The sequence below is a fragment of the Ursus arctos genome, unplaced genomic scaffold (assembly GCF_023065955.2).
Source record: "Ursus arctos isolate Adak ecotype North America unplaced genomic scaffold, UrsArc2.0 scaffold_1, whole genome shotgun sequence".
Lineage (NCBI taxonomy): Eukaryota > Metazoa > Chordata > Mammalia > Carnivora > Ursidae > Ursus > Ursus arctos.
Window position 1 is genome coordinate 42,723,470 of NW_026622763.1, and position 23,785 is coordinate 42,747,254.

Below are 23,785 nucleotides of genomic sequence, written 5' to 3' on the forward strand. Positions count from 1 at the left end.
AAAGGGCTGCTGTTAAAAGCAGAAAGCCCCAGCAGAATGTTCGCTCCTGGGTGGGGGGGTAGAAGGCAGTTAATGTTAGATAAATCCTGAAAATTCAGCTCTGGGCAGCGATCATGATATTGACACTTCTTGGTTTACGGGAGGTTCATTCTAACATATATGCTATGGGAAAAACAAAAAGAGGCAAGTGAGACTTGTGATCTGTATGAGGAAGGATCATGAGCGAGGCCAAGAAGATGCAAAAGCAAACTAAGAACAAGTGCAATTAATGCAATTAAACAAATTACAGGGCAGGTCTTACTGCTAAGAAAGATGAGAATTGGTTGTGGATTGGGGAAGCATGACCTAATTATTACACAAGCAAATGTTAGTTCTAATTAAACCTAAGAGTAAGCCGAACATATTCTGCATCAAGCAGTGATTTTCAAAGTGTCCTTCTAGGACCTCTGCTGCATCAGCCAACACCTGGCAACTTGTTAGAAATGCAGATTCTTAGACCACATTCCAGACCTATTGAATCAAAACTCTGCGGATAGGCCCAGAAATCTGGAGACCTCCAGGTCCTTCTGATGCATGCTAAAATGTGAAATAAGACCTTTTCTAAAACCACAATATCTATATCTCCAGAATATAATCTTCTAAATCCGAGGTTACTCTATCAAAAGTCCTGTATTTTATAATAATTTAGATAAGTCACTTAGCGATATTGAACCAAATATTCTGATGAAAACATGTCACATCCAATTATTTCTATGAATTCTATATAGATTACTCCTCCCCATTTTTCTTTTTTAGCTTTCATTGTTGAAGTGAGTAGTTGTATGTACTGACTGGTTCTTCTATCTATTGGAAGTTTTAATACATACCTCTTCGACACATCACATTTTATGACTTTCAAAGTAGTGTGTGTGTGTGTGTGTGTGTGTGTGTGTGTGTAAAACATTTGCAGCATTATCTGTTTTATTAGTAATCAAAGAAGGAAGTGGTCCGACGCTTATGTTCTATAGACTTTGTTTTCCTCTTGGATAAAATAAACGGGGGGTCAAACTTGATTGTTGAAGTCCCTTCCATTTTTTAAGATCTAAGAATTCTAAAATTGCTGAATATTTTCTCTAATACTCTAACCATCTTTGCGAACATTGGCTGTCCGCTCTTGTTCCCACTTTGAGCTATTTGAGGGTTCCTACAGTTACAGATTTTACCTGAGAAGTGGATATAGTAACAGATGCTGCCTATTTCACTAAAGGTAGAGCATTTGTCATGATAGATGAATCATTTTTTATGCTATCACAAAATATAATTCAGATCCATACTTCCTACCAATCAAAAGACACCACAGTTTTTAGGGGGCGCCTGGGTAGCGCAGCGGTTAAGCGTCTGCCTTCGGCTCAGGGCGTGATCCCAGCGTTCTGGGATCGAGTCCCACATCGGGATCCTCCGCTGGGAGCCTGCTTCTTCCTCTCCCACTCCCCCTGCTTGTGTTCCCTCTCTCGCTGGCTGTCTCTATCTCTGTCGAATAAATAAATAAATAAAATCTTTAAAAAAAAAAAAGACACCACAGTTTTTAAAAAAGATCCCGTTTATTTATTTGAGAGAGAGAATGCACACATCCAAGAGAGAGCACAAGTTGGGGGAGGGTCCGAGAGGGAAGGAAAGGGAGAAGCAGACTTCCCCTGAGCAAGGAGCCCGATGCGGGACTCGATCCCAGGACCCCAGGATCATGACCTGAGCAGAAAGGCAGACGCTTCACTGACTGAGCCACCCAGGTGCCTCAAAACACTCTACAATTTAACTCCAGTTTTATTTTTTACTTAGCACAGGCCTTTGGCTCTAGCCAGACTTGTCCTTCATTGTCATATTTATTGCTACTTTTTATTCTTGGCCTACATTGTTTCTGGAGTTTCTTCCTTTCCTCCAGCAAACTGATCAAATAAGACTGGCTCAGCTACTACTTCCTCTCTTCCTGTATTTTGTACAGTGACCCTTCTCATCCTCTGAGAGAACAGCGCATGTCTTTTCATTGCTATCTCACCACTACCGAGCGGAACACTGCCATGTAGATTACCTTCAATACGTATTTCATAAATGGATTCATGAGTAGCTCCTGGAGTACTCACTGTGTGCCTAGCATAAGCATGCTGAGTAAGTGTTTTGAGCGCCATTGATCAGATTTGTTTTTTTTTAAGCCTCGATTTTCCTGCCTTTTACCAGATATTGCATTAACTATCCTTCACTTACGTAGTATCTGAAAAATGCTTTGACTATCTTAATTAAAAGATGGCATTCAAATCACAGCATGAGTAGTCCTCTAGTCAAATTGGTGAAACCCATCAAACGTTCTTGGGTAAACTTGGATCATCATCCTTTAACGTCTTCACCACGTTGTAGAACTCAGCATAGTTTTGATGGACCCCCATGTAAATGAAGCGCTACATGGAACTCATTTTAAGGTACTTCTGACTTCGAAACTGATGGATACCCAGTTAGCTTTGTGCTCTCACTCTCTTTTCCTGTACGATTGAGATAAACTAGGTTGTCATTGTCGTGACGGCCAATGCCTGATTTGACTGTTCCTCCCCAGAAAGTCTCAAATTTTTGGCTTCCTCACAGTGCTGCCTGGGATGCAGCCGGCCCTCCATCCCTGAGCTCGGGGGCCCACCCAGCTTCCTTCTGGCACTGAAGGCAGCGGCTGCTCCGCCACCCTTCTCTTCAGATAAGCATGGCTTGGAAATGCTATCTTTAGAGGTGATGAGTTTTTGTTTGGATAGAATTATGACTAGTATAAAGCCCACACATGCTAACAAGCCACAGAGTGCAAAATAATTATTGAAAGCAATTTGAGAGAAAAGTGGAAAATCATCTGAGGAAAAAACAAAATTGTTCCCAAAGCTTTGGTCCAATTTTTTGCTGTTACATTGAATCCTGAGCTTTAGTTTTCTGCTGCCAGGTCACCTAAGCACTGATGGCACTGTTCTCCCTCTCTCTCTTTTTAAATTTCACTCTTTATTAAACCTTTCTACATACCTTCTTGACATTTTATTCCAAGTTAGTCAGGAAACATACTATATATCAAGCTTACCTTCCAGTAGACAACTGAGAAAAGAATTGCATTTTGCTTGTATCTTGGTTTTACGTAAATAGCATTTGGGATCACTGAGTGTTTTCTCTTATGTCCCTCCATGTGTATTAAGGTAATGTTTCTATAGAAAAAGTAAACTTCTTTACCTTAAAGAGTACACATGCTCAGTCCATGGCCTCAGTGTTGTGCGTGTAAGTTAATATGACATATGTATTATGTTCCATATATAGTGACTAACCCATTTGCAAGGCATGCCTTATTCCAGGCTGCAGATTAGCTCTGCTCAAATGCTAAAATGTGTAATTTCAAACCAATGGTATTGTCTACTCATTTTGAATTAGTTTTAATAGTACTGCCAATGACAAGAGAAATAGGCATACTATACATGTAATAATATACAATAATATAGATATTATATATATAGTATATATATATATACACACTATAAGATATACATATATAAGGTATATCAGACTATATATTACATGTATATTTTTTGATATTTTTATTTCTTAAAAGAAAAAATATTCTTGAAGAACAACAGAGAAAGAGAAAGGATTCGTTCCTGTAACGTTAAGGGGTAACAGACAGGTGCCATTAGTACTGCAGAGCATAAATGTAAGAAAGCGTTTATGGTTGGCCAGGGCAGGAACTTGTAAGCGAAGAAGAAGCAGAGCCATGCAGTTCCCTGGCTTCTCGTTATTACACAGCATCGGCCGGCAGAGGTATGGTTAAGGTCCCAGCAGAAGAGCCTGCCTTGGTCGGTAGGTTGGATGTGTACAGAGAGCACTCCAAGAGTGAAAATGAGAGCTGCGTGTAATGCCTACATTACATTTTATATTCATAGGTTAGCTGAACAGGCTCTAGAAAACACTGTTTCTTTAAGTAACAAGAAATACGGCAAGGACTCTTCAGAGGCAGCATGTAAGTTGAGGCCAAGGTCTGGATGGTGGTAGGAATGGCCTTGCCTGCCAGAAATGACATCAACCAAAGGTCATGTCTTTCTGGAAGCTCAGTTAGATCAGCCAAGATACTGCTAAGTTACTAAAAGAGGGATGAGCCTCCAGGGTCATCCTATTTTCTCTAGGTCTTCATCTCTAACTTAAAATTGCATTTCCGATATTGTGCATCCATAAAAATGAATAAGGTCTTGCCATTAGCGAAAATACAGGTGCACCTAGAGGGTAGTGCGCTGAGGGAAATGTCGGACTAAGAAAGACCGTTGCCATATGATTTCACTCATACATGAAATCTAAAAATCAAGACAAATGAATAAAGAAACAAAAAGAATCAAAACTATAAATACAGAGAAAAAACTGATGGCTGCCAGAGGGAAGGGGTGCTGGGGGATGGGCAAAATACGTGAAAGGGAGTGGGAGATACAGGCTCTTGGTTATGGAATGCATAAGTCACGGAATAAAAGGCACCGCGTAGGGAATATAGTCGGTGGTATTGTAACAGTGTTGTATGGTGACAGGTGGTAGCTATGCTTGTGGGCATAGCATAATGCATAGAGATGTTGAATCACTATGTGTACACCTGAAACTTTTGTAGCCTGTGTGTCAGCTATACTCAAATAAAAATAAATAAAATAAAATAAAATAAAATTCCATTTCTGGAGTTAGAGCTAATGATTCTAACATTTTTAAATGACCCTCAATTGTTCTCTGAACTTGAGCACTGTTAATTGACCCATTTGAAAATAAATGCATTATATAGGAGTTATAATCTATAGATAACTAAATTTTTTTGGTATTTGGAAAAAGGCTGACAACATTATTGAAAACTAAACCATGAATTTTAATATGGTGGGTTAAGATTATCTGTATCCTAAAGACATGGTTTTAAAGTGTTATATATGAAGAAATGAATACATGAAGTATTTCTATCCTTTGGGGAAGGGTAGGGTATTGTCATTGTGAGAAGAAATCTGCGGCATAAAACAAAAGCCTACGATATGTCTAGTGGAAAGCACACCTGTGTTTCGGTCCATATAGGAAGTTATCTTTTGTCTTGGAAAAAGTCTCTAGAGCAGTTGTTCTCAAAGTGTAATCCTTAGACCAACATAATCAGCATCACCTGGGAACTTACTAGAAATGTAAATTCTTGGGCCCTACTCCAGACCTACTACTGAATCAGACTCTGGAGGTGGGGGCCTAGCAATCTGTATTTTTTTAAAGCCCTCTAGGAGATTCTGATGTAAAATAAAGTTTGAGAACCACTGCACTAAGTATATCCTTCATTCCCCTCTAACAGAGCATTCTGGGATTGTGATTTAAATTGTATAACAATGAAAACAATTACATCGCCCATACGTTTTTCCTTTTAAGATTTGGATTATTAAAAAAAAAATCTGCTTGGAAATTAACCACGTTTTACATTGAGTGACATGAAGGAGATTGTTGTTAGCATTTAAATTACTTTGTGGTATGAGACTCTCATTAATTACTTATGTTCTTGGTAGCTGGTGCTTTATTGAGAGGACCTGTGCTAGCATTAATAAGTGCAAACAAAGTGAAGGTCCTGAGGTTAATGAGATAGTGAAACATTAATCTGTGTTTCTTCTTTAATGTAAAATGGAGACTCATCAGGTTCACTTCATATATTTTACATTTGTCTTTCCAGGAAGAACAAAGTATGCTCGCTATGGAAGATGAGGGCACGGTGCAGCTCCCTTTGGAAGGGCACTATAGGTAAGATATACATGTAAAAGCTCTGAGTCATGGCACGTGTTGTTATATACTTAAGAATTTCCTACTGTGTGGATTCCTACAAAGGTTTGTGGAAGCCGTGTTAGAGAGAAAGAACTGAAACTAGGAATTAGATTACCCTGTCCTAGTACTAAGTTCTGACACTAATAACTGTGTGAGTATGGCCAAGTAGCTTAAAATAAAGGGGTGGCGGGCAACTGTTGTCTGTGGTCTTTCCTTCTCATATTTGTAATGTATATAAAAGCTGTCCTTCACAACCTCTAAAAGTAGCTATTGAAGACGGGTAGAGATTCAATGCCAGGATAAATGGCCTAGGTATTCACTAAATTGATCCCAGGTAAATGTTTGAACTCTTTTAGGTTACCCCTAAAATATGGCACTTCCAAAGAGATGATCTATTTCCTGAGTTGAAGGATTCAGTTATACCAGTCATTTTTGGAAATATTTATGTAACTCTCCAAAATATGCTAGTCGTCTTTAGGCACAAAGACATAGCAAAAGAATGCAAACTCCTATGTGTTATAATAAAGACTTACGAAAGAATTTGGCCAAAAATTATATGTATGCATATAAGCCATATACATGGTCTCAGAGTGCTTACGGATAATTTAAGGCCATGCCGGTAACAAAGGAGAGAAAACTTTTCTCTGAGGAGGAAATTTATCATAATGTTAACAAAAAAAGTGGAATCTTCTAGATCTTCAGGGTCTGCTGTAAAACCACATTCCCTAGGTAAAATTTTTAAAATATAGTTATCTACCATGTTATCATAGAAAGTCATTTTATCTTTTTTTAAGAAATATTTAAGTTTTAAAATCCTGTTGATTGTTTCATCGAATCGATATATTTCCAAGTGTATGTTGTAGAAACTTAGTCTCATACGGTGCCTCTCTTGAAAGGATTTTTTGGTTAGATGCATTTCCATACTGCATTCTAGTTTGGAGATTCACAATGCACTCTGGCATATTGAAGAACCCAAGTGGTACTGTAATTTTTTTAAAGTTTAATTTTATTTAATCCAGCATTTTCTAAACTCTTTTGCTTACAAGTCTCTTTGTCATATAATATCATGGAATACATGTATTCATATGACATTCTTTTGGAAGCTGGTTGATCTCATGCTTTGAGTCACTAAGGGCTGCTGGATTTGAGGAACTAAAGAACGTATGTCCAGACTGGGAAGGGAGGGAGTGTGTGAGACCGAAGGTTTTGCTCCAGACCTTTGGTGTTCCTCTTAAAAGTCTAATTTGTTGCCCTCTGTGAATAACCACCAATGAAGGTCATGTGAGGTCAGCCTAGGATTTCTCTAGAAATTTTTCTCTAGAAATTTTTTTCACAGCAGGCTATCTTTTCCACGTGTAGTAAGAAGAGTGCTGTTTTCTCACTAGAAACTTTCTTGAGCTTGGCCTGTGATTTATCTCTGCTGCTCTTTGGTTGTGTTTCTAGCCCTGGGAATATTTTAGAGAGTTCTGAATGTCACCTATAATTGGTGCCATTTTAAAATGCAAGAAAATCACCCAGCATTGTACGTGTCCTGATAGTACAGCTCTCCTAGGCATTTGGAAAGACTTCTGCCAAATACACAGACTGCCTTTATTTATTCAACAAATATTTGTTGAGTGGGTACCAAGTGTCAGGCCCTGTTTGAGTCTTGGGGGAACAGTCACAGACAATTGGTCAAGAAACCTTGTCCTCATAAAACTTACGTTCAATTAGAACAGATAGAGGTAGGGGAGGCAAAAAATAAACAAATGAACCGGTAATAGAGTATAGTACTTTAGATGGTGAAAAATGCAATGAGAACAAAAGGATGAGGGTATTCTGAGGGGATGGAAATAGGAATTTTAATAGAGTAGTCGGCAAAGGCCTCTGTGAGTAAGCGACATTTAAACGAAGGAGGGAAAGATTTGTGCCATGTAAAGGAGCATTATGGGCAGAAGGAAGAACAAGTACAAGGCCCTGAGGCAGTAGCAAGCCTGTAGTATTCCAGAACTGTCAGGAGACCATTGTATTGTGGCTAGAGAGGAAGGAGCAGGGGTGTAATAGCAGGGGATGGAGTCGGAGGATGAGGGGGGGTCAGAGCCTATGGTCCGTCTACCGGGCTCTTCCTATTGAGTCTGAGAGCTATGAATGTTGGGGCAAGAGGCTGAGCCACGAACATGCAGAACCCCATCTCTGTAATTTGAAATGAATTAGGAAACGGTAGCCAAAACCAGTTTCTATATAACTAGAATCTTTTGATTTTTCATAGATTTTTAAAAAGTAATTGTGAGACTACTCCTTATTTTTTAACTATCAAAAATACTGTACTAAGGCACGAGACTGTCCTATATTTAGTATCTGTCTCTAGACAACTGCAGTTACTTATTTAATTTTTTAATTTCATTTTGGGTAAACTATCTAGAGATGATCCATCTGTGATCAATATTTCTGATGAAATGTCAAAGACTGCCTTGTGGAGGAACCTTCTGATGACTGCCGATAACTCAAAAGATAAGGAGTCAAGCTTTCCTTCTAAAAGGTTTGAATTCCAGTATAATGTGAATTTGTGTGGATCCCAGTCATTTGATGACATGAATCCATTAGCAAAAGAATAGTATTGGTTTCCACTGGATTTAGGTGTAATATATTCCAGATAGTTCTTTTTAAAAGTAGGTGGAAATTGAAATTGGCAGTTTAATTGGTTTGTTTTTTCAACATCTCCCTTTCAAATTAAAAGCTCACTCCAAAACTGTGACAGTGGGGAGAAACAGTGCTATAAATGGGTCCCGATGCATGGCATTTTTGGACATTCATTTGGCCTACTGTTTTGCAGTAAGATTCCATTATATTCCTTCATCGCTCGCTTTCTAGGACCCTCTTAGATATCTGACCACATTTTGCACTCCTCCTATTGTCCTTTCCGAAACTCCACATGCACGTGCCATGGTGATTTTGTATTTAGTATATTTCCAGGCCCCTATTCCAACCACCTGAAAATCTTCCCTAACTTCCTTATCCTGAAACTTTCAGATCCAGAAAGTTCTATGCATTCTTATTTCTCTGTATGCAAACATTACAAACAACTCCTATAGTTGTAGATGCTAAGTTTTAAATGCATGCTGGGGGAAGAGTGTGTCCTTAAATATAAAGAGTCATCATAGGATTTCCATTGAATTTTCCAGAATTTATAAATAAAGAGTTCAAACCATCCACTCTTCTTAGATGCTGATCTGAAGAAAAATCTCTATGTTATGCTAATAGCTCTTCTTATTAAAGAGTGATTGAGGGATTTGGGGCAGTGTTTAATTATGAACTTCCTTTATTTTCATGACCTTAAATTAACTTTTTCTACTTAATTTTTATATTACATTTTTGTCATAAGCTCCCCTTCCTAATCACTCTAGAAGCTGATTCCCCAAAGGTAAGACCCTCTCCCTCAAACCTATTCCTTGGTTGTATTTCCTTATGTTAAATGGTGTCTTCTGGAAACCCGGTCAGCCTATGTTCTCTGTGTGAGTTTTGGGGAGGCAAAAGGCTTAGATCCAGTATCGCACTGAGTGTTTATGGTATTCCTATAACTACTCAGCTTTTTAAGAAGGTTTGAAGCTTGAGTGAACTTTTTTCGCCACATGACTTTTACAAATGCATCATATACAAATCAACGAATCTCACAGAACTGTATTAGTAATGACGTCAAATTTCTATATTGGAAAAAAGAAAATTTACCCTTTGAATTAAGAAATGGCAAAGCTGGGAGCTTCCGTATGCGCCACATGCTCCCAAAGCTGTAAGCTTTATGTGGCTTCATGAGAAATATTTGGAAACATGGACTCGGAAAAGACGTTACATTAGGCTTAGAGAATATCTCTTGTTGCTGGTTTTTGTCACCCCAAAATGGCATGCTGCTTCAGTGTCATCTCTATTCCAAAAAGACAGACAGTGGATGTGCAGAGTCTCCATCCCAGAAAGCTGGGGATTAGTCATCTCTCTCTCTGTCTCTTTCTCCCCCCACCCAACAACTACCTCTCACACACCAGAGGTTAATATCAGGTACACAGTAGGCTCCCTCAAAGACTTTTGGATGTTTTCTGTCTTTAACAGGGCTTTAAAATCTTCGTGTATTTCTTTGCTTGGCTCAAGCAGAAGTAATATCTTATTCTAAAACATGCGTTATCTTCCTTTCCCAGTGATCCCTGCTATAGTCTGATAGAGTCATCCTCACAGTAGCTCTGTTTTGGTAGAAGTCTGGGGGAAAATCAGAGTTATGAGAAGGGTAATTTCTCAAACCCATTGGAATATGTGCTTGTGGACTCTTTCACGTTAAAAATATGGCATTTCTCTGATTTTTTTTAAAAAATGGGAACTCCAGGTTTATAAGCTCAAAATAAAATGCTGGCCATTGGAAATATGTGGAAAATTTGAGACAACTGAACTTACAGGTTACTTTTCTTCCTGCACTAAAATGGATCCAGAATACAGACGCTTTCTCTGTTTTCCTTTGGTTCAAGCAAAAAAAAAAAATTTATGTCATGATATTTTAGGTACTCCTCAAAGTAAATAGTAAAGTCAAGTGATGCTTTTCATCAGAAAAACCTAGCTGTTTTAAAACAAGGCAACATGTCCAGTTTTAATTAGGACCATCCTTTATATTTTGATATAACCACTTGTTTCTTACTCTTTGAACATATGTTACCGCTAACATGAGATTCAAACTATTGTGAATGGAAGTTTACCCTTAAATGTGATAAGATCTGTAGCTTTCCATGTGGATGTATCTCTTGGTTCATGGTTAATGTCTTTCACTTTCATAACAGTGGAAACTGGCAGAAACAGTGTGGCTTCCAAAAATCCTAAAACCACCCACTAATGACAATACCCTCCCAAAGCCATTGCTTTTTCATGGTGTGTCTGTTGAAGGCATCGGAGTGTGATGACCCGGAACTCCAAAATTTTGTGCCTGCTAGAGTATCTGTTGGCAAACAAAACTAAAACCTAAAGACCAGGTCACCAGGGTCTACACCTCTTGAGACCTAAGCTGGCTTCCTTGAAACTTTTGACCGCCACCCCCCTCACCCCCCGCCGCTCCTTGTTCTCCATCCTGTCCCTTGCTATTGGTCCTGCATGCCTATCAGGGTGTCAGAGAAGCCTAGATATTTTTCCTTAGTGGAGTTTGGAATAGCAGTTGTATTTTCTCCATCATTTCATTCACTTTTCGTTGGTAAAAATGTTTTATCCAGTCTGACTGAAAGCAGGATCTAAGAACTAATTGCAAATTTGACCACATCTGTAGGATATCTAATTTGATCCTTGTCCAACAGTGCAATGCATACATGTGACAAGCTCCTCAGTGGTTTATTGAATTGGAATGGCAGAAATAGGTCTCAATAAAAACCACATTGCATCAGAATAGGTGAGCAACTGCTATGTTTTATAAAACTGACACCCAAGATTGACATTTCTTGGGAAGAGAGCTAGCAACATTGGGAAAACAGCACTTGGCTTTGCCCTGGCGGCCGAGGCTAGGCTCCAGGGCCACCTTCTCTGCTGTCCTCTGGCTACCCACTCCCACCACCTTCTTATATCCTGGATTCTCCTTCTTTGCTCTGATTTTCTAGGCCTATGCCCTCTCATGACTGCTTGGTAAATGTGGTTCATAACGATTTTGCTGTGATCGAAACATAACAGTTTCATAGATCGCTGGGCAGCATGAGGGTAGCAGGTCATGTTCTGTTCTCTTATGAAATATTATTTCCTTATATTTTAAATTGTAACTCCTTAAGGGGAGGGGCACTGTCTCATCTATCTTGTATCCCTTCATCTTTGCCGAGTACCTGGTATAGAATAGATATGTAATATATGTCTATTGTAATAGATATCATAGATATGATACATATTTAATAAATAGAAGTAATATGTTTATTACAATGAAAGTTTAGAATTGATTGGAATCCTGAAAAATGAAGGAATAAAGAGAGTAATAGCCATATGGTAAGAAGATAGGTTCAAGTCAATAATATTTTTCATAGAGGTCTTGAGCTGGTTATAAAATTTCTGCCTCGTAGTTGGTTGAAATCTAATCTGATACCCAAACCACTGGTTTTAAACAGGGGGAAAAACCCCAGATCAATTCATTGGTTATAGTTTTGTAACCAAACAACCAAGATGACCAACCCAGGACGTCGGGAGGAAGCACACCTGTAAATGAGGTCAACATTCTGAATCTTTTCTCACCGCTCGGTGACTATAGTGCCCTTGGGAATGTGCTGGTTTGTAAGAAGGTGACGAGCGGAGCATCATGCAGGAGCTGTGCGTGTGCGGAGAGCCCTGTGTGTCTCTGTCCCTGCAGTCTCCTACGGGGCGGTTTTTTTATTCTATCTTCATTGTGATTGAGAATACCAGCCTCAGAATTCTGGCGTTCGAGCTACAAGAGTATTTAGAAACCATGAAGTCCAAAACTAACTTACAGATGAGGAAACCAAGTCCCAGAGAGATTAAATAATGAGTCCAAGGTCCCACAGTTCATCCTTAGCTTCCGGGGGACTGGACATAACCTTCCAGTTTCCAGGCCAGGCTTCCTCCCCTGCCCCCTGCTGCCCTTTTTCACTGGCTCTGTGTGGCGGAAGAGCCAGGGAGACAGGTAAAGCCCAGGGAAAAGTTAATTTGGAAAGTAGGGTAGCAGACACTTGTCATAGGAAAGGCACTTAAAGTAGAAGAAAGTGAGTCATGCCGATAGGGGAGTTAAAAATACAGAGTTAAGGCTCTCAACACATCATGTGCACACTGTCATCTCTCCTTGTGGAAGAAGAAAAGAAAAGGGAGGAAAGTTGCTTTGCTCTGACCTGTAAGTAGTGTGTGCTGAGAAGTGTGGCAGGCGTACACCCGGGTGCCGTAGACACCCGCTCACACCAGCTCTCAGCGCTGGCGGCGTGCCACGGATGGCAGAAGCTCCGGCACTTCTTACCTGATGGTGCCGGGTGGTGGTGACAACTGAGAAGGGCTGTTTCTAGCTTGAATTGGAGGAAAAACAATTTTAAAAACACACTGGGAGAATGTGTCTAAGTTATTGACCACTAAGAAAGCTGTGCAGGAGGCCGCATAGGAAAAAAAAAAGGTTTTAACTGTCACTTTATTACTTTGGGAAGAGTTATAAAACCGAGGGTTTCCCCACCACCAACTATTTCATACATTTATATTAAGGGACAAAGTTACCAGTAAAAATGGGTGGACTATTCCGGCTCAGGGCCCCAGGTGACAGGGAGGGACGCGGGAGGCCTCAGGTGTGGGGGCTCTGCCCCGTGCTGGGAGGCGTTAGGGAGTGAGGGCTTCTCCCCTCTGGAAGCATGTGCTCTTGCTGGGAGCTTCCCGCCTGTGAACACATGATTTGAATTTTCCATGAAAACTGTCCACACGAGAGTAGGAAAAGTGTTCATTGGGAAAATATCGAAAAAAAGCACAGACAAAAACAGTAGAGTCTTATTACCAACTTGCCCATCCATCAAGTTAATTGGAGAACAGACAAAACAGAAGTTACTTGGGAAGGAGCTGATTCTGGAAGGAGTGAGGTGAGGGCCAGGATGAGAGTTAGTCTGCGCAGGTGTTCGGAGGGTGGTGTGTGGGAGTGAACATGTCCTCCAGACCAGCGGAGATGTGTCTGTCCTGCTGGCCACAACACAGTGCTCACCAAAGATCCTGATCCGGCGTGTGCACAGAGGACGAGCCCCTCGCAGCGAGCCCTGAGATACCTCCCGGGGCATCTCGCTGGTGTTCCCATGGCGTCGGTGCTTTCTGAAGACGGGCGGGGGTGGGGTGGTTGGGGGCATTTTCAGCAATCATAATTCCTTTGGCCAAACGAGGACGGTGGTATCGATCCTGCATGCTTTTGGAACTGTTTTAAAATGTCTGGTTTTTGCTTTCTAGTTCCTATTTTTTCAATTTCCCCCTTTCTGCAGTTCTCGGTTTCTACCTCCCTGAGTGCAGAGGATTTTAATTGTTGCTATCTAGCTATGCTTCGCAGCATGAAAGAGCAATGCTGAGGGCCCATGTGGTGCTTTGGGGTTGATGGGGTTTGTGTCTGAGCAAGCAGATCTCACAGTAGCCGCGCGGGATTGCAGTAATAAATTTCTCCTTTTTTTCTCCCCCTGTAGCATTGAAAGCCGAAAAGAGAAGAAAGCTGACTCAGGGAAAGGTGTTGACAGGGAGACTTGTCTATGACTTGATCTTCAATTTATTTTTTACATATATATGAGAAGAGTGCCACAATTATTAATAAAACTGCTTTGATCATGTATTGTAAATTCTGTCTCTCATCCCAAATCCACCTTCATACTGTAAGTAGCGCAATACTTGTTTCATTTCTGTGTTTAAACTTCTGAGCAGTGAGACACCCTTGTGAGCATACATGATAGCTAATGCAAGAATCTCTGTGTTCCTTGCTGTATGTTAGACATTTGTAAACACTGGATTCTCATGCTTAGTTTTATGAGAGCAATAGCTTTCTTAAAGAGACGTCAGATTTACCTAGTTTGTATTTTCCTACTTTCGTGACCTGAAGCTACCTGATAATTTCATTCAGAAGAATTTTGAAAGGTAGTCCTACTCCTTTTTATTTTTTATAGCTTAGCATTAGTGACTTATTTCAAAAGACCCAAATCAAAAGGTTAGTTTGGAAGCATTTTTTAATAATTGTATTTATGCATTTCCTTGATTTATTATGATACATTTAATACTTAAGAGTTTATATGTAACTAAAACTAAAGTCATTTGAAAAAAATATATAGAAACCTGCTCACAACTTGTTTAAAAGAATGAGAAACTAATGCAGAGTCAAATAGTGTTTGCTTAACAATTCAAGTTGTGATTACACCGTCAAACACTCAGCTTGTAGGAAATGCTTCAGGAAAACTTTGTAGGTTTTGTGAGATTTTCAATATAAACCTTTATCAGAAATATGCTGTTAAATTTCTCTCCCGTTAAAAACAAATGTTTTCCAAATAAACCTATTCTGTAACACCCGTGGAAGGCCCCATGGTGAGTCCTTGTACATGAACTCTCACTCCTGTATAGTTATTCTGCAGCTAAAGGTCACGTACTGCTTAATGCTGCTTCTGAATCATGTGCTAAGGTTAGGCTGACAGGTCTCCAACTATATTTTTCTCTTCTGAAAAGCTCTTTTCCACTTTTTAATTGAATGCATGTTGTAGAAAAATAGTCTTTTCAATGAATATTTCAGATTCTGTTCGAGAAGATTCTGTAGATATTTCAGTCCATAGGAAAGAATCCATTTTTACTAAGCTTGCACAAGAGGAAGGAAAGTTAAGAATTTTTGAGCATTACAAAAAACACGGTATTTCATTTCATTTTAGATAATGCGAAGTTAATCAAGACGGAATCTTGTAGTGCTCTGATTTCCTAAGAATGACCACTGATCATCAATCTTATGATCTGCAGCGTCCAATTTTATAAATCAGAGCCCCGCCGCTTTTCCAGACTAGTAATTACATATTTTGTGTATCAGTGCACATGAAAAGTGAAAAAAAAATCCTCTTGTGATCAAGCTTATGAGGGAAATAAAAAATCCCAACAAAGCCTCCATAAGACTCAACATTTTGATATTTCAGAAAACTCCCCTCACAATCTTTTAAGGAGCCATTTCTTTTATGGAATGTAAACCTAAAAACTATAAGAATAATTTGCAGTTAATACAGTCTGTGTTTATAAATGCCGAGGAAAAATACAGAAACTTTCCATTCCAAGTGTGTTGCCTTTGTGTGTTTTATAATACAGATTCCACACTGTAAACATTCCCATTGTTGTATGATTTAGACTAGCTGTATGTGCCAGTCAGTCCCCAAAGCAGCCTCCTAGTGTTTTAATATATTAATAACTGTTCTGTTACAAATGATCATAGTGAATTAAAACCTTCACATGATCACTTATTTGAATAAGCAATCATACCCAATGAAATTCTGTATTTCTGAGTATTTTTATAGTCATTTTGTTCTTGTGTGAATTTTAATGCTATCTCTATGTTAATCCTAATATTTTGAAATCATATAAAATATAAGAAAAAAATGTAGTGTTATATATTTCCTCCTAATTTCAGATTCCTGGTCAAAATTACTGAATATCTTGAATGTAATTTATTGCAAAGTTCAAGTAATATGTAAATGTGACTAGGATATTGTGTTTTTCACAACTAAGAAATGTTATGTGGAAATAAATATTTATCCTAATTAATTTCCTTGCATATTTTAAATTGTGATGCAAAGTGTCTTGTTTTTTTTCTCCTTAATCAGCAAATCAATGTAGAACATTTTGACCGAACATAATATTTAAACTTAAACACCCCTGTTAAGAAAATTTGGTGATGCAGACGTTTCTAGAGTATTCTGACAATTTGAACTTTATGAAAAGAATATTATGTATGTAGTAGGATATATCTCTTCATTTTTCCAGAAAGCAGTGACTTGGGTGCAAATGGCATTGCTCCCAAGACTAGTGAAATCTTCCAAGGTCATTAGTAGGATTTCCCATAAGTAGAACTCCTTAGACTTCTGTTTTCAGCCCAACCCCCCAAACCCCACCATGGGAAAGGCATTTCCTAAAATCTCTCTCCTCCCTGTTTGTTACTATGGGTCACATGGGACCATTATTCTTTTGTAGCCATCTGGCAGTATGTTATGGAGATAATTACATTCAGAACTTTAATGTACTGGTTAGTATTTTTCTTTTGACTTGGGAGTTTACTTTATAATTGCTACCATTAAACATCCTTTGATATTGGGAAGTTTTTTCCTGAATTTAATCTGAATATCTCCTTGGTATAGTTTAAATCTACAGCTTAATTGAAACTGTTCACTGACAATTCACAAGCAACTTGTATTTTAACACTATCCCTAGATCTTTTAGGATTTTTCTTGGCTCTTAAAAGTGTGGCTTTCTTTCTTTCTTTCTTTCTTTCTTTCTTTCTTTCTTTCTTTCTTCTTTCTCCTATCTGCACCTCCATTCCTGTTTAACTTTAGCTGTTAACTCGTGGTCACTTGACTATTTTATGATTCTTTCAAGATTGCTACCCAAATGTTCTAATAAGTATCTTGTCTATTCATCCATTGAAATGAAATAAGATTTACAAGCACTTGAAAATTTGATGAGAGTAATTTGGATATGGTGGTTCTCTAAATATCTATTTGGAAAGGCTACTTGCAATCAGTCCCCTTGAAGAAGCCCAGTATTCAAGGATTACCGGTAATATTTTATTTTCCAGATCTCTTTGGGTGTTCTTCTGAGAAAGCTGCAGCTCACTGATACAACTGTCATTACTGCTCAGTTCTGTCGGTGTATGGGCCACTACTTTTTTGAGCTGGAACATTGAAAATCGAACTGTGGTCCTTGCTTCTAAGGGCACAGTAGACACAGAGCCATGACACAATGTGACATGTACCGAGTTGGCTGTATAATGAAAACAGCGAATAACCCAAACATGGATCTTTCAGGAGGGCAGAGTTCGAGGAAGATATTATATAAGAGGTAGCATATGAATTAGGATGGAAATGGGGAAGGAAACCTACTCCAAGAGCTGCAAAGATTCTCAAACACAGGCCAGTATTGAAATAAGAATGAAATTAAACAGTAAAGATATATGGTGTAACTGGAGCCTGACGTATTTCATGTATGGCATGTTTGGAACGAAGCGAACAGCCCAGTGTGGTGGAGTGTTAGGAGAGCAGTGAAGACCTGTAAGAAAAGGTAGAAATACAAGCCGATTATATTATAAATGATGTTAAGTTCTGTATTAGGATATTTGAACTTTATACCTTAAATAAAGTTTTGAGTAATGGAGAGGCATGAATTTCTGGAAAGATTAGTCTAGCAGCACAGTGGAAAATATAGTGGTGAAAAAAGTGGAATCGGATTCCTTAGGGATCCTGTACCAGGATGATTCTGAAGCTCAAACCAAACTCTGTGAATGGTGTATAAACGTTATTGTGATTAAAACCAAGTAGGCTTAAGCATGCCCCTCAGGTACTTAAGTAACTCCAGACACATAGCTTTACTAGAAATCGTTTTATGTAGAACAAGGCATATAGATAGATAGATGATAGATAGATAGATAGATAGATAGATAGATAGATGATAGATAGATAGATGATAGATAGATAGATAGATAGATAGATAGATGATAGATTTTGAGTTGTATTTGAAAAAAAATGTTCTGAAAAGCATGAGATCAACAGTAATCCTGAGACTATTAAGGAAATCTAAATGTAGTACCCAACGCGGCCAATGGCAGCGCTTATGAACCCAGAAACCACCTTCCCCCACCCGTCTTTTCACCCTACTCATCTCACCATTCTTACCATAGACTTCGCTTTATGTCTAGGTACTCTTGCCTTCTGGTGTGTGTAGTATAGATTTCTGCCATGTGACTTATTTCTTCATTTGTTTATAAGCTTTTTAAAGATAGGAATAGTGCTTTATCCGTTCTTTGTAACTCTCCGGAGCTTAGGTCTGTGCTCGGCTCTTTATGCAGCTGGGAAAGGCTGGACAGAACCCTCAGTGAAGTCTATCGCACGATGCTGCTGCTCCATTTATTAAGAATGGTGAAAGATCCGAAAAGGATTCTCACCGGCATGTCAGTATGGAAACAGAAGCAAATACTTATTGATCACCTTCATGTGCCCAGCACCTGGAGGTAGACACAGACACCTAGGGTGAGGCCCCGTATAAACGATGGAGTCAGCAGTGGAGTCATCAAACCAGGATCAAAAGCTATGTAGTGTGACCGGGGCGGGAGGGGGGTGTAAGTGCCCGGCATGGATATGCCGGCAGAGTTATACACAAATCTTCACAGCAATGGCACAATTCTGTGAGGTAGGTGTTTTTGTACTTCTTTCAGATTAGGAAACTGAGGCTCAAAGAGGCTAAGTAATGCTCTTGAAAATGTTTCTCACTGTGAGTGGTGATGCGGTGATTGTAACCCACGTCCCCCTCATCTAGGCTGCAGTGCGCTGAGTCTCCAACAGGGGGCGAGGAGTGACTGGCTTCCTCCTTAACCGGCTCCTCATTCTGGGTCACGCAACCAGAATCAGGTTAAGATGAGTAATATTTCTTCCCAGGATGTTACATTTTCTTTGTGACTCATATTTCTGTGATCAACATTGGAAACCAGACTTAGCCAAGGAAATGCTTGGCTCACAAGTCACAAGTATCATGACTTTGGATAGAAGAAACTTAATGAAATAATCAGGGTCTCACCAAATATGTGTTTGAAATCATCTGACAAACTTGGGGTGAATTGTTCAGATGAAAGATTATGAAGAATAAAAAAACTTAATTGAGTTGGTTGAAATTTAAAGTCTGTAGCATCAGAAAAGAATCCCCTCTCATGTTAGCAGTTGGGAAAGGAACTTTCTTTTTATTAATTCAAATTCTCAAGTACAAATGTTAATATTGTCACAGAAAGGTGATATGCAGAAAGATGATAAATTTCCACTGGGCATGACATTAGTCTTATTAACAATACCATGCTCTGAGTTTTTCTGATGGGCAGTGACGTTATGCTTTATTACTCACGTTCGTCTCTCATTCTCAATCACCTGGATCCCTCAGACATCCTGACTACACACGCCAGATCACTCAGGATGTACGTAAAAAGGTTCTCAGACACCACTGAAAGAACTGTCACAAAATTGGCAGAACAAAATTCTCTTACTTTATGAAAAAAGCCATTCTGGTGTTTTGGTATGTTTTTCATTTAGAACTTACTGAATCTTAAATATTGTACAAATCTAGTAGTTTTATAAATTGGAATTCGCATGTCACCTTCGAGCAAAAGAAGCAAATGCCACGTAGTAGAACTGGTAGCTTCAGTGACCACCTGTGAATAAGAACGAAAATACCCAGAATGACACACAGCCTGATGTGATCATTGATCTTTATGGTGGTGCCTTTGAGTCCTTAAGGATGCACTGAATTATGTTCCATGCCTTCTATTTAAGAAAACACGGAGGTATGGAATCATTTTTAGCAAGATTTCCCCAAAAAAATGTTCAAAAATAATTTTTAAAGTGATTTTCTAAAAATCTTGAGCAAAACCTAAACTGCATCCACAGAAAGGATGTGAACACCGCTCCTTTGGCGTGGGCTCCCCCGGGCGCGGTGCGCCCCCACGGGTTGTGTCGGATGGGAATCTCAGCATCCCGGTGCCCGCCGAGGCTGCCGCTGTCGACGGCGGGCACGTCTGCACGGCTTAGTGCTGGGATTAGTTCCTATGTGCTTCCAGCTTAGCCTCAGGCTAAGTTTCTCCTGAAGGTGTTCACGTCTTTACCTTCCTTTTCCAATCAGCCCATTTCAAACTCTTTTACTGGAGAGTAAAACGTGTCCTGTGAGGGTGGAACGAGATCCACTTCAACCCCAATCACATCATTACCACTTGTAACCCTCATCATGTGAACAGTATGTGCTAGGGTTTTTTACCTCTGGGCTCCAGAGAAAATAACGTGTGTAGAAACTAAAGGAGCGATGAATCTTACGGTTTTGATATTGTCCAGAAGTTGTACAATATCAGATATTATACAATGCTCTTGGTATCTCTGAGGTATCTGATATTGTGAAATATCTACTCTTGTACAATGGTCTTATTGATATCTGTGAAATAGCTGATATTGTTAACAACTAATACTGCCAAATGGTTTCAATATCTGTACCCATCTGATATTGCACAATATCTGGTTCCAATTAAAATAAAAGAAGAATTTCTATTGAATTTGCTCTCATGACCATTAGTTCAGTCCAGGATGTGGACATATGATCTATGACTACTGTTTCTGGATATGGAACTCTGCAGAGATCGGTCCAGTTACTCACGATGATTGAGCTCTATTAAGAAATAGAATTATGACAAGAGCCCTACAGGTTTGCAGGTCGATTTATAGCTCTAGTGCATGAGTGGATTTGGGACGTCAGGTGAAGCTACCCAATGGCATGCTCCCAAGGTGCAATCGAAGCTGAATTTCACAACCTCTGCCCATTCTTATGCATGACTCACCAGTCTTATGTTGAATTGATAGATTTTTTCCATTTCTTCTATTTTTAGATTTTTGTGCTGGAGCTCACTCTGAGACAATTTTTTCCAGTAAATGGTCTGAAATTAAGTTTGAGTTCATAAAATCAATTTTTTAAAACAATGAGGCCATTTTGCAAACAATTGAACAAAAAAATCATGTTTCCTCAGTTATCTGCTAGACTAAATGCAGCATCTGAAATCTATGCTTTCATTAATATAGATATATCAGCCCAAAATAGTCAAACACTTGAGTTACTGACTCCTTAACTTACACTGAGATGTTATTGTTGATGTTATTTGTTCTTATAACATGAGCCTCATCACAGTTTCCTGGAATAAAATTATATATTATGTATCACCTAAAAAATAAAAATTATTTGGGTTTTTCAAAAGCTATATATGTTTGTGATAACAAATTGTATATGTATTACATAAAAGCCCTACAAACTGCTTAATTTAACACATTTTTATGTATCTTTTTTTTTTTTTAACAAAAACTGAACTCTCTCCATGTTTACAAGGCAGTCTGGGGTAACAAGCAAAATAAACAAGAGCCTTTTTGGATAAGCGTGTCCATATGCCAACGTGGTTTAGGTCTCATTCAAGACACAAAACGCATTACCTCTGAAAAAATGAAGGAACATTTATTAAATGACCAGGAGAAATTCCACCGTATGTAGAATGAGAATAACAATACATAACTTTGTAGTTTATTTTTGATTTTTAAAAACAAGGCCAAGGAAGTTAAAATATTCTCTTCATTAAGATGCTCAAAGAAATGAACTAAGAAAAATTGATGCAAGGACTCCTTCAAGTTCGAATTTGTGATACAAATATTTTCATCTTTTAACAGGGCAAGCTGATGTGTTCACATCTCGGTTCCAAGCTGCCTCTTTCACTAGGAAACATCAGTAGTTGTAAGGCACAGTGACAGTGCTTTCCCCTCCCCCTTGCTGTGTGTTTGTCGCACCTATAGCCGTAGCTGGCACCTGGGGGCCTTGCATTGTTGGCAGATTCCCTCTCGTTTCTTTGGAGTCTATTCAACTGCTGTGGTTTTACTCAGAAGTCAGTGTTTTGCATATATGATTTCCTGAGACTGTTTGAATAGTCTTTCTCAGAAAACCGTGCCAGTCTGGCTGCGAACAGCTCTTCTCCAAGAGTTGCTGACAGGAGCCTGGTCGGGTCATCGTGCTCGGACGTGGGTTCCCAGCCAGACCTACTGGCTCCTTCCCCTCACCCTTCCCTTCTTACCCCTGTCTCAGTGACGTCACTGCTCACATCATGCCATCCCTTTGAAGAAGAGAACGAGATTTGGACTGGTCCAGTTAGAAAAGAATAAAATGCTTCCCAGGGAACCTATGCAAAGCTCCCATAAAAACAATTCAGATTTGTTGTTTCAGCAACGGATGTGGAAATGATTTTAAATAATAAACAAAACCAGACGGAATAATTCAAACTTCAGTAAGGTAATAATCTGTTGCAAAGACAGAAGTCCCTATTTAGGGTTACAGACATGAGATTGGGGAACAAAGGTAACCTTGAATTTCTTGATTTGAGTGTACTTTTTCTTAAGATCATCATCTTAACAGTGCAGTTTTGAGATAGAACAAAAATGGCTGTTAATAAGGTCGGGCATGTTTGGAGGTCCTAAGGTAAAGAGAAGCACTGTTTTATGAAGTGGCTCATGTGGGTATATATGTGCTGGTGTGCCGTGCTGCTGGCAATCCCGTGGTCTTCGTCTGTGTACCACTGCAGAGAAAGAGAAAGGCCGGAATTAGGAAGTCAGTTGTCTTCTTCTTTTTTAGAAAATAATTCAAATAAGCTCTCATGAGCACACATAGAATTAAAACATTGTTTTAAGGGTATGTGTATATATATATATATATGGTAATGAAACTATCCAAATCCACTTTCAGATTTGACTCAAAGGACACTTAGAACCACATCATGCACAGGAGAGAATGTTTATCCCATTAAGCACACTAGTTTTAGTTAAGTGTTATCAAGTGTCAGATTTCTCCTACACTGCAGGAAGAGAAACTGTATTAAAATAAATGAGTTTTTTATTTTTTTATTTTTATTTTTTTTATTTTTTTAAAGATTTTATTTATTTATTTGACAGAGATAGAGACAGCCAGCGAGAGAGGGAACACAAGCAGGGGGAATGGGAGAGGAAGAAGCAGGCTCATAGCGGAAGAGCCTGATGTGGGGCTCGATGCCATAACGCCGGGATCATGCCCTGAGCCGAAGGCAGACGCCCAACCGCTGTGCCACCCAGGCGCCCCAAAAATAAATGAGTTTTTTAAAAGCACTTTTTCCTAATATATGTTACCAAGGAACTAGAAAAATCTATTTCAATATTTCATACATATGTTTGACATGAGGTCAAAAGTCAAATGTATTATTGGCAAACACTTTGATTTTTCACCAGAATTTTCTATCTGTATGTCTGACATTTATGAAAGAGTTGATGACTTGAGGCAAAAATTTATCAACGCATCCCACAATAAACAAGTAGGAAGTCACTACCAGGTAAACATATATTATGGAGACATTAATAAAATTTGAAAAAATTGCCTAATTAAAATATCATTTCTTTGAGTAGCAAAAAACCTCTTACAAGAATCTGACCCCAAAAAATATAAGCCAGGTTTGGGTTTTTTTTTTGTTTTTTTTTTTTTTGGTATCCAATAACTGGCCCACTCTAATTCAGTGGGCACCATTTGAACTGATCACAGAGCAAAGTGTGTGTGTGTGTGTGTGTGTGTGTGTGTGTGTGTGTGTGTGAAGAGAGTGAGGAAAAGAGGTTTTCTAGCTAATAGAGGCAAGAAAGCATTTTATACAAAAATATTTAGTGCAACACACATGCATATACATATATACAAACATACATTTAATGTATGTTATACACACACACAACATCTTTTCGTTTTTCTTCTTGATCTGAAA

At 38.9% G+C, this 23,785-nt stretch overlaps 2 protein-coding genes across 2 annotated transcripts in view; one reads left to right on the top strand and one right to left on the bottom strand.

The window, feature by feature from the left end:
* Positions 1-14,102, top strand: part of SLC4A10 (solute carrier family 4 member 10) — a 287,806-nt gene extending 273,704 nt beyond the window's left edge. The window contains exons 23-25 of the mRNA XM_057318172.1: positions 5,705-5,772; positions 8,195-8,311; positions 13,917-14,102. Of these exons, the coding sequence (XP_057174155.1) occupies positions 5,705-5,772; positions 8,195-8,311; positions 13,917-13,983 (252 nt within the window). The 3' untranslated portion in view covers positions 13,984-14,102. The remainder of the gene's footprint in view (positions 1-5,704; positions 5,773-8,194; positions 8,312-13,916) is intronic.
* Positions 14,103-21,459: 7,357 nt separating this feature from the next.
* Positions 21,460-23,785, bottom strand: part of DPP4 (dipeptidyl peptidase 4) — a 77,830-nt gene continuing 75,504 nt past the window's right edge. Inside the window, exon 26 of the mRNA XM_048214178.2 lies at positions 21,460-22,585. Within this exon, the coding sequence (XP_048070135.1) occupies positions 22,484-22,585 (102 nt within the window). The 3' untranslated portion in view covers positions 21,460-22,483. The remainder of the gene's footprint in view (positions 22,586-23,785) is intronic.